The following is a 10,722-nucleotide window of genomic DNA, read 5'->3' on the forward strand; positions in this document are numbered from 1 at the left end:
TAATATGTGTACGTGAATTTTGTGTATATTATTGAAAATTTGTAATGAAATATGTGTATAAAATATGAAAAATACATACATACATGTTCAATATGAGTATTGTACGTTTGCTTTTTAAAAAATTAGAAAAATCCTTTAAAATATCGAGTAACGACGCGCGACTATACTATTTCTTTTTAAAAAAAATTAAAAAAAAACGGAATATAGCCGGACGGCTATACCATTTCTATTAAAAAAAATAAAAAAAAATAAAAAATAAAAAATCAACTTTGAAGATCGTCAAATAAAATAAAAACTATACTGCAAAACCAAATGATAATGCAAAGGATACTATAAATAAAAAAAATGTAGAGAAGTAATTCTAAGATAAGATTCATAACAAAAAAAAAAAAATCTGAAAGATTGAATAATCATCTCATAAAAGGACCAAAGTCGGTGCGAGTAAAAACACCGTAACATATCCCCCCCCCAAAAACGCTTTTCGTTGTCCCTCTGTATTTCCAGAAGAGTCTGGTCCTTTCTCCTTGGGTGCTTCTCTTCCTGCATTCAGTTATGGCTACGGCATCAGGTAAAGCTACGGACTTTACAATTCTCGTTGCCCCCAATTTCTCGAATGCCGCTTCCTTTTAAATTGAAATGACGACTTGGGTTCTTTGTTGGCCAAATTTTAGACGCTATACAACGTAGAATTGAAATAAAAAGCTTAAAATTCGAGGAAATTTTCATTGTTTCGCATCAATTTTGAGAAGTATGGTGGGGGTTTATTTTGTTGTTTGTTCTTTTGCTATAGCCTATATCCAATGTACCTTGTCTCTGTTGTTAAAGGTTCGATTTTGGGATGTGTGAATTGTTGATGAAGATTGGTCTAGGTTGCTGCTGGCTAACCATGAATATAATAGCACCCCATTTATTGAAAATTAAAAAGGATTGGGTGTTTTTGATTTTTGAGATACATGATAAGACGATATTATGAGATGAGAGAAATCAAAAGTTAGGATTTATGTTTATATGTAGTGTAACTTTTATGTGAAGCTTCACCGGTGCAAAGCTGAAGGATGACAGTACGTAAACGTAGGATGGGATTGAGAATGGTATTTCAGATATCTATCTTTGCACAATAGTTGGTGATTGGTGAATGAAAATGATCCTTTTTGCTAATTTCACAATGTACTAGCACAAATGTGGGTGATTTTTAGAGTATAGTTACCGAACAACTTAGTATACAAAAGCATTTTACGCGTAAAACTAAAGCACAAAACATCATGTTCATATTAATGCTTCACGAAGGTGGATTTTCGTTCCAATATTGGAGTGAATAATTTCGATTCAAATTCTTTTTTTATATAAATGTTGCAAGAAAATTTGCCTTGGTAATTTAAACTTCAGTAAGAATGTTATGTCACAATTTCATTGTTTTCTAAAGTTTTGTTATTCTATTTTGTGGTGTGTGCAGTGGCTTTCAAATCAAGGGAGGATCATCGGAAGCAGATTGAATTGGAGGAAGCGCGTAAAGCTGGGTTAGCACCAGCTGAAGTTGATGAAGATGGGAAAGAGATTAATCCTCACATTCCTCAATATATGTCATCTGCGCCTTGGTATCTTAATGCTGAGAGACCAGTAAGCTAACATTCAAAGATTTGTAAACCCTTTTTTACTGAGATGTCGAAGCTGCATATGCTTATGGGGATTTTCCTTTCTATTTCTGTATAGAGTTTAAAACATCAAAGGAAATGGAAATCCGATCCGAATTATACAAAATCCTGGTATGACAGAGGTGCAAAGATTTATCACGCGGATAAGTACCGGAAAGGAGCATGTGAAAAGTATATGGACGTTGCATTGCTTATAATATTGGTCCCTGATTGTTTTTCCTGCTATCATACTTGCTAATTAAATCTCAAATATAATATTTTTGTTCAATAATTGTAATGCGTGTTTAATGATCACGTCTTTCCATTGGGGAAGACATTTTTTGTGTACAGTTGATAATGGGAAAATGCTTTTCATATAGGGAATGACAAGATTGCTGATGGTGTTATGAGCTCACAACATTCGTATATCCACCCATGTCCAACACTGGTTTGTTAGCTGATCAAATAATTTACATGCAACTTAATTCTCAAATTTATGAGGGTGCCATGAGTTTTTTCGGGATATTCTGTGGTTAAATTCATGAATGCCTACAAACAAATTTTTGTCTGGTTTCGTATAGTCATATAATTATGTCAGCAAACAAAAGTTTGTTTATTATTTATTTGTTTTTTTGGGGATAGGATCATAGGATTCATGTTTTAGCTCATGAATTTTTTTTAAAAACTCTTCTAAATTCCTGTATTCTTATCATATACTGTGTTGAGTTGGGATTCTTGTATTACCTTTCATCGTTTGCTATTGACAGCTGTGGGGCCATGACACATAGCGCTAAGTCCTGCATGGAGAGGCCTAGAAAGAAGGGAGCAAAGTGGACAAATTTGCACATTGCACCTGATGAAAAGATAGAGATGTTTGAGCTGGATTATGATGGAAAACGGGATAGATGGAATGGTTTTGATGCAGCAACTTATGCTCGTGTCATTGAGAGATACGAAGCAAGGGATGAGGCTAGAAGGAAATACCTGAAGGAGCAGCAGCTGAAAAAGTTGGAGGAGAAAAATAATAAGCAGAACGGGGAGGGGGAGGTTAGTGATGATGATGAGGATAATGATGCTCTGAAGGTTGATGAGGCCAAGGTTGATGAAAGCAAACAAATGGATTTTGCAAAGGTTGAGAAGCGTGTTCGAACAACTGGTGGTGGAAGCACTGGAACTGTCAGGTACGTATTGCAATTTTGTTTGCTATCTCCTTGATTGTCTGTATGTTGCTTAGTAAGAAATATATCTTATTTTGTGTATAACCTTCCTCTAAAAGATAATACACGCCTTGTTTTAATTTTAAATTCTCTTGGCTCAGAAATTTGCGTATTCGGGAGGACACAGCTAAATATCTTTTAAACCTTGATGTCAATTCTGCTTATTATGATCCTAAAACCCGATCCATGCGTGAAGATCCTCTTCCTGATGCTGACCTGAATGAGAAGTTTTATGGAGTGAGTGCCTCTGGAAATTGTGGAATATACTAGGAATATTTTTTTTTTGGTAACTTTTTCCTTTAATATAGTGATTGTAACAAACAATTGATTTGACAGCTTGCCATTGTTACAGGGAGATAACCAATACAGAGTTAGTGGGCAAGCTCTAGAGTTCAAGACGCTTAATATTCATGCATGGGAGGCATTTGAAAAAGGACAAGACATCCACATGCAAGCTGCTCCATCTCAAGCAGAATTGCTGTATAAAAACTATAAGGTCATTAAGGACAAATTGAAGTCACGAATGAAAGATGCCATCATGGAGAAGTATGGCAATGCTGCAACTGAAGAAGTACTTCCCAAGGAGCTTCTTTTGGGACAAAGTGAGAAACAAGTTGAATATGATCGTGCCGGCAGAGTTGTAAAGGGCATGGTATATATGAAATTAAATTCATTTTCAAATAATCAGCTCTGTTTTTGGATTTTGCCTCTCGTTGTTTATATTTGTACCATTTATGTTATGCAAAAAAAAAAAAAAAAGGCTTTGCTTTAGGAGTATGTGTGTGTGCATGCCTCCAAGTGTTTGTGCGTTTGCAAGTTTCTGCTCTATCTTCTAGTATTATGCATCTATAATTTTTTTAAGACACATATTAACAATTTTAATATCTTCCAGTTCTTTCTGAATCACTAGTTCTAATATACCTTTCGATGCTCATATTTTGGTACTAGTCAATATTTTCATTGGGATTACTTTTCAAAATGTGACTGTTCCACAAGAGAATGTGATATATGGTAGTGGACCAAAATTATTTTCAAGCTATTTAACCCCACCTTAATGTGGCATTGCTTGAGCCTCTGAAATATCATGTGTGGATATCTATTTTTGTTGTCAGTGGTTACGTGTTGACTAATGTTTTGAAGGAATTTATAGCAGGTGCTGTTTTGTTAGAGCAGCATCCATGGTGCTGAAGTAAAGTTATAAATTTTAAAGTCTTTTGGTCTGGTGTAGATTGTTCTGTTCTTTCTTTTAATGCTATGCAAAGTAGCATAAATGTTGTTTGCTAAACTAAGTATTTTGTGAATTTATTAGATTAATTGATCTACCTAATTGTCTTCCACCCAAGTTGTTCATCTTCAAAATATAAATGATAATCCAGATATTTTCTTTTAAACTTTTATATGTAGCGTTTTGAATGCAAATTTAACATTTTTTTTTCTTTTCTGGTTTTCTTTTGAAGGAGACTTCCCTTCCCAAAAGCAAGTATGAAGAGGATGTTTACATCAATAACCACACAAGTGTTTGGGGATCATGGTGGAAGGGTCACCAATGGGGATACAAGTGTTGTAAGCAAACAATTCGGAACAGTTACTGCACCGGTGCAGCTGGAATTGAGGCCGCTGAGGAAGCAGCAGACCTTATGAAGGCGAATATTGCCCGCAAAGCAGCCTCAGAAGGTTTGTACCTTTCATATTGTGGCTGGTTTTAGTATGTCCTTTACTTCATTTACAGTTTGTTCTTATGATAGTGTTTTCCATTTATATGTTGATAAGTCTTGCTAGTTTGATTATATGTTGATTTTTATACAAAAAGTTTCATTCTGATTGGATCTTCAAGATTGATGATGCAGAGACGCCTGCTCCAACAGAAGAGAAAAGGCTTGCTACTTGGGGAACAGATATACCTGAAGATTTGGTTCTTGACCAGAAAAAACTTGATGATGCTCTTAAGAAGGTGATCTTGTGGCTTAAATTTCCAAGTTACCTCTCTTAGTGTCATGCAATATATTTTAAGATAGAATTGATGTGACTCAAATTTCACATCACCCTATTTTTCCTGAACTTTGTTGGTTGTTTTGCTCATGTGTTTTTATTTTGGCAGGAGGATAAGAGAAGAAAGGAAGAGAAGGATGAAAGAAAGCGAAAATATAATGTTAAATGGGATGATGAGGTATAAAGATCTCATTATACTTCTATTGGTGATATATTGCTTGATTGTTGGTATTTAGCCTTTTTGATAAATGTCTTTACATCATGCAATGCATTTTGTAGGTTACTCCTGAGGAGATGGAGGCATATCGGATGAAAAAGATACATAACGATGATCCCATGAAAGATTTTCTGCACTAAGTGTCAACTGGGTTTGCCTTTCTTCTGGATACTGTAAGCTCGAATAACTTAAGTAGCATTTTTATTGGTTAAGCTTGGAGAAACATTTGCAGAAACCTGCTGTTGTCTCAGCTCTTTGGACCTTGCTGTTTTGTGTACATCCATAGAACAAGGAAATCATACAAGGAAAAAAAGAGAGATTAACTGTACTCTTTCTCATGGATATTGGGGATTGGGAATTGGGATTGAGTTCTTTCAATGTTCATAGTGATGCCAATTGCTTCTAAATAGCTCATGTGGTGCACTAATGAATTTGGCTGCATAAAGCCGCAGTAATTAATTGAATAATTTAAAAATAAAATAGTTTCCTGTGGTACAATTCACCATTAATTTACTTCAATAAATCATTAATAAAAAATCATGGGAACTTTATCCAAAGCAAGTAAATTACTAATGAATGATTTTGATATTATTACAATCAATGTGCAGACTTTGGGTTAGAGCAGTGTGTCCATCTCCTTACAGTCGAGTTCAATATCCATTTTCCGTAGATTAGAGTAGTTATACCATAACTTGTGTAAAATTAAAAAAATAAAGGACTTACAACCAATGTGAGACATTCCACCATTAATGTCCTTCAATAATTGACTTGCCAAGAAATAATCAAGTAATTCATTGTGCGCCTGTGCGCTCTTTAAAATACTCAAACGAAAATCTTTTATTCATGTTTTCGATCAATACACCAATCCACACGAGCAATCCATGTATGTGTGAAACCAAAAAAATAAAAAGAAAGACAGATTAAAAGGAAAAGAACCTAAAGTTTCTACACATCTTCACACTATCTGCAGCAGGAATCACTGCGTCAATCACTTCACCTGAAAGCCACAACCAAAAACTCACAAACCTTCAAGCTTCTTGTATCACTTCCAACTTTTGTATTGGAAAAAAATGAAACTAACAAATCTAATAATAAATCATAATCAATATATACTCAATTTAGGTACCCCGAGCCAACATCTCTTGGAACTCAAGAAGGGACTTCTCCTTCTGAAGTTTCATGTCTTGCCTAAACTTGGTAATGAACTCCTCTGCCCTCTCATCCACCACCCGCAGCTGCGGTGACTTAGCAACCACTGCCTGCCATGCCTCTTCAACGCTATACAAACTCTTTTTATCTCTTGCTACAGCCTTCCCATCACCGTTATCCTCGACCACTTGTTTCCCTTTGCTTGTTTCTGCCTGCTCACCTGAATGCTGGTTCTTCTTTGTGTCCTCATAGACTGCGGCAGGCTCTGCAAAGAGCTCATCTATGTGTATGGCTGCAGAATTCTTATTGTGAACAACCTTGTTGTGGTACTGGTAGCTAGATCTACCTAGTGCATAGCCCATGTGGGATTCAAAGGCCTCATAGTGATGGTTGTAAAACTGGTCTCTAGGAAAGGTAGAGGAAGCTTTGGTGAGAGCTCGGAGTTTGGATGGGATGAGGAAATGGAACTTGCTCCGCAAGGCACGGAGGTGTCTGGTGGTGGTTTCGACAGCTTTGGGGATGTTGAGCTTGTGGAGTTTTGATTGTAGCTTGTTGGTGAAGCTCTTCCACGCCTTCTTGGCACAGCCAAGCTTCTTTGACAGCACCCGGCGTGACATAGAAGCATCGAGTCGTGACGAGATCATTGTTTCCTCTCTAAGCAAGGACTTGGTTGCAAATGATAGGCTATGAGGCCGTGATGATGGCACTTAAGGAAGAAGCTTTGATACCTTACTCTTGTATTCTGGTTTGCTAAATGTTCTTGGTTTTTGAGAAAATTGCTGGAAATGCCATTCGAGTCACAGCAGCCAGCCAATTAAGAAAGATTCAGCTTGTGGGATGCCAATGGCAAAGCAGTAATAAAAATTAAATTATTAGGTGTTTGCTTAGCCAAAGTTGTCTTCGCTTTCGGCAAAGCATGGAGGCCCCAGCTTGGAGCAAGCTTGGGTCCTAAGTTTGGTGAGAGACGAAGACCATCCAAAGTGTATTTAGCATATGTTAGTTCTGTACTGTAAAGCACTCATTTAATTATTTTGGGTTGTATTTATATATGGTAGGGTTTCCAGTATGTCACCTTGTGTTTGTTTTGTTGTGGGCTGTAGAAATTGTATGATATGACAATTTTCTACAGTTCTTCTTTTTCTGATCACCAACTAGTTGTAGTATATATGAGTAGTTGAGTACAGCAAGTACACATATTCTCTCTCCTTATAAGGTTATAGAATAATACAACATTTAGTTATCTATGCAGATTCAAATTCACATTTTGGTCAGAACCCAGTAAAATTTTAGGTGAATTAGTGTGATCCAAATCTTGATGAGGGTGACAAAAAGGTCTGTATTGATGGCATTCTTATGCTTGATGTCACTTCAGAATTTTTCAGTATTGATCTTAGATCTAGAAATCGTACCGCGCACGAATTAGCTCGTTTTACTCTTTCGTACTCTCAAAGTTTGGTTTGTATTGAGGAGGGGCTAGAATGATTTGCTTCGATCTTGGATGAGGAGGATGTATTGTTTTCTTGTTAATTGTTAAATGGAAGCTTACCAAGAAGAATATAGGAGGAAGGCTTTGGTGTCCTTTAGAAGAAATTTGAAGAATATTGTCCCCTCGCCATTTGTATAATTTATCATAAATTTAATCAAATGCCAGTATGCCTTCTTTCAAAACCCAACAGCTAACCCAATTCGTAAGTCACTTTTCCAACCAGGTAAAGGCGGTGCCTTATACTTGCCTTTTCTCTTTTAGCTCCATCAAATCCAGGGCTTTGGGCAACATATGTATGCTTTCCAGGTCAGTGTAACATAACCCTTCGCACAAATCCCTACTGTCATCTCGACCTGATTGCTTTTAGTTTTACTTTTTAGCATGCATAAAATGGTCCACTCAAAAAGTTCTTCTCACACCAAATTTTATCTTGCTTATCTCCAGCACTGAAATCATGGTGTCTCGCTGGTGTGTTTTCTCTTACCCTAACCATGTATTTAGAGTAAAAATAATTAGTTACCGACTACAGAAGTGGGTGTTCAAAAATGTAAAGTCACATGTCGGAAACTTCACAAAATAAAATACAATATATGATAAGTGGTTTATTTACTAATAACATCAAGACTATTTATATAAAATGCCGTGTATACTAAACTATGCCGGTAGTTAAATTGTTAAAATAATTGAACTAGAATACATAATAAGCTTCATCCATGAACAATCACAAAAAAAAAACATATAGGAAATATTTGTCAATAGAAGTTTCAGGATAGAATCCTCTGTTCATTGCGAGAAACTTGTGACGAAATCAGTGAAGTAATCAACTTAAGATAATGAATGAATGGTTGGTGTGCCTACCCCTTTCAGTCAAATATGGCGTCTGTTTCCCAACGCATTGTGAGAGAAAAACACTATAAATACGACAAGAGCAAGCAACAGACAAAGAAACATTATCTAATTAAGTACTAGGAAAATTGTCATGGCAACAGAGAAGGTTAAGCTTTTGGGGTTTGTTTTCAGTCCATTTTCCCGTAGAGTGGAGTGGGCTCTGAAGCTGAAGGGCATTGATTATGAGTATGTAGAAGAAGATATCTTCAACAAGAGCCCTCTTCTTCTGCAACTCAATCCAGTTCGCAAAAAAATTCCAGTTTTGGTTCATGGCAACAAAGTGGTCCCTGAGTCATTCACTATTCTTGAATATATTGATGAGACATGGAAGCAAAATCCATTGATGCCTCAAGATCCTTATGCAAGAGCCATATCACGCTTTTGGGCTAACTTCACGGAAGAGAAGGTGAGCCATATGCTAGAATTAATTTGTTTCAATTTTATCTAGTAAATGCATCAAAATCATCTGCATTAAGGCGTGTTTTGTTGCATTAGTCACTCACGTGCACATAAACGACTTTGAACGGTTGATGGATGTGGATACTGCCATGCACGATTGTTGTGGATAGCATTTTTCCTTACCGCATTTACTTACTATTACTACAGTTGACGAGAAGGGGTGGGCTAGTATTTTAATAGTGGGTGGCTTTTGTTTTAGTAGTGTCGGATCTAAGATTTTTTCTTTTTTAGAGCAAGATTAAGAAACTCCCAAAAAAATTTGTAAAAGAAGAAGGTCTACATTGTCTAACTACCAGTTGTTTGGTTACCCAGCCTCTTTGAGGCATTTCAACAAACACTTTGCCCCTCGCCTTAACTACTTTTCCATAGCCCTAGCCAAGTAATTTGAGAGATCAATGGAGAGTTAATTTGTTGAGAAAAAACAAACACTTTGCCCCCACCTTACCTACTTTTCCCTAAATCCATCCACCCCTAGTTACTGGGTTGAAAACTTGAGTGGGAAAATGTGAGCCTTAGATACATATAACTTTTCTTTTTTCTTTTCTGGTAAGGGTTAAAAATTAGTACAAGCTGCTAATGGGGTATAATTCAGTTGGTTGAGCCTCCACCTCCATCCATGTGGAGAGAGGTTCGAAACCCCCAGACAACCAATGAATATTTGTGTAACCTCCATCCTCCAATCGCTTGTACTAAAAAGAAATTAAAAAAGAGTACAAGCTTTTAGTTTCTCAAATGTTGCACGGAGCTACCGGCCACTCAAGTCTAATTTTGCTTTCACCAATGTTATACTAAGTAAGAGATATGATCAAAAATGTTATTGTTGAATATTTTACAAACAGATCTTTTGTGATATGATTTCATAGATTGACTAACTTTTAATTTCTTGTTAGGTTCTGGATGGTGCATTTACAGCTTTAATATTTTCCACTGGAGAGCAACAAGAAAAGGCTTTGAAATCAACTATAGAGGCCTTGGAACACATAGAAGGAGACCTCATGGGAAAGAAGATTTTAGGAGGGGAAAGCCTCGGGTATTTGGACATTGCAATGGGATGGATCTCTTACTGGCTGCCTATTTGGGAGGAAGTAGGCTCCAGGCAGGTTTTGGACCCTTCAAAATTTCCTGCAACCATTTCATGGATGAACAAATTTCTTAGCCACCCTCTGATCAAGGACAACTTACCTCGTCGCGACAAAACGGTTGCTTATTTTCATGGGAGGAGAAATTTTTTCACTTCTGGGTAGACTTAGCCATAGATGCTCGTCTGCCCATATTGTACTAGTTTCTAAAACTAGAGTTGCAATAAATGTGATATATGTAATAAGGCCTAAAAAACTTGGTGCAACCTTTTGATTTTTTTTTTTAATGTAACAGTCGCACTATCACTTGATGTTATTAATTTAGGTGTGTATTAAAAGTATTTGACCTTTGCTCTTGAAGTGCTATGTTCGAATCTCTCGTCCTAATTACAGTTGTTTTATAAATTCTATCCGCACACACTTTATGCATGACAATTGGCCCTTTTTATACTAAATATTTGTTTTATTTTATGATACTTTTCAAATTAAGCTACCAACGCATGCTTGAATCTTAAAAACACTAATTTGTTTTCTAGTTTCATTTTTAAAAAACATTTTATGAAAATAATTTTAGAAAACATTACGGGCTATATAAATGTTTCACCAT

At 36.3% G+C, this 10,722-nt stretch overlaps 3 protein-coding genes across 7 annotated transcripts; 2 read left to right on the forward strand and 1 right to left on the reverse strand.

Annotated features, from left to right (window-relative positions):
- Window positions 1-413: 413 nt before the first annotated feature.
- Window positions 414-5,438, forward strand: LOC110748993 (pre-mRNA-splicing factor SLU7-like). 5 transcript variants are annotated; one of them, XM_088247687.1, is made up of 10 exons: window positions 414-568; window positions 1,454-1,617; window positions 1,711-1,823; window positions 2,399-2,812; window positions 2,950-3,085; window positions 3,201-3,500; window positions 4,306-4,522; window positions 4,696-4,799; window positions 4,947-5,015; window positions 5,117-5,438. In XM_088247687.1, the coding sequence occupies exons 1-10, from the start codon at window positions 553-555 to the stop codon at window positions 5,192-5,194; spliced, it is 1,611 nt and encodes a 536-aa protein (XP_088103813.1). In that variant the 5' UTR covers window positions 414-552; the 3' UTR covers window positions 5,195-5,438. The 5 variants fall into 5 exon arrangements, with proteins under 5 accessions (XP_088103813.1, XP_088103814.1, XP_021804681.1 ...); XM_021948989.2 differs by lacking the exons at window positions 414-568; window positions 1,711-1,823 and adding an exon at window positions 2,012-2,079 and having other exon boundaries at window positions 1,478-1,617; XM_088247688.1 differs by lacking the exons at window positions 4,947-5,015; window positions 5,117-5,438 and having other exon boundaries at window positions 4,683-4,799.
- Window positions 5,439-5,873: 435 nt separating this feature from the next.
- On the reverse strand, window positions 5,874-7,031 carry LOC110748951 (cotton fiber protein). The gene has a single exon (XM_021948931.2). It carries the CDS (start codon window positions 6,845-6,847, stop codon window positions 6,173-6,175), a length of 675 nt encoding a protein of 224 aa, XP_021804623.1. The 5' UTR covers window positions 6,848-7,031; the 3' UTR covers window positions 5,874-6,172.
- Window positions 7,032-8,623: 1,592 nt separating this feature from the next.
- On the forward strand, window positions 8,624-10,475 carry LOC110748995 (putative glutathione S-transferase). The gene is made up of 2 exons (XM_021948991.2): window positions 8,624-8,983; window positions 9,927-10,475. Exons 1-2 carry the CDS (start codon window positions 8,669-8,671, stop codon window positions 10,278-10,280), a joined length of 669 nt encoding a protein of 222 aa, XP_021804683.1. The 5' UTR covers window positions 8,624-8,668; the 3' UTR covers window positions 10,281-10,475.
- Window positions 10,476-10,722: the final 247 nt, after the last annotated feature.

This window comes from Prunus avium, chromosome 1 (assembly GCF_965620075.1).
Source record: "Prunus avium chromosome 1, drPruAviu1.hap1.1, whole genome shotgun sequence".
NCBI classification, from domain to species: domain Eukaryota; kingdom Viridiplantae; phylum Streptophyta; class Magnoliopsida; order Rosales; family Rosaceae; genus Prunus; species Prunus avium.

What these genes read in the sequence shown, in the direction of transcription:
- LOC110748993 (XM_088247687.1), top strand. An exon ending in ATCTTAATGCTGAGAGACCA is followed by an intron (nt 1,618 to 1,710) that starts GTAAGCTAACAT and finishes ATTTCTGTATAG; the next exon opens with AGTTTAAAACATCAAAGGAA. An exon ending in TTGATGATGCTCTTAAGAAG is followed by an intron (nt 4,800 to 4,946) that starts GTGATCTTGTGG and finishes TTATTTTGGCAG; the next exon opens with GAGGATAAGAGAAGAAAGGA.
- LOC110748951 (XM_021948931.2), bottom strand. Translation starts at nt 6,847, where the DNA reads ATGATCTCGTCACGACTCGATGCTTCTATGTCACGCCGGGTGCTGTCA.
- LOC110748995 (XM_021948991.2), top strand. Translation starts at nt 8,669, where the DNA reads ATGGCAACAGAGAAGGTTAAGCTTTTGGGGTTTGTTTTCAGTCCATTT. An exon ending in CTAACTTCACGGAAGAGAAG is followed by an intron (nt 8,984 to 9,926) that starts GTGAGCCATATG and finishes ATTTCTTGTTAG; the next exon opens with GTTCTGGATGGTGCATTTAC.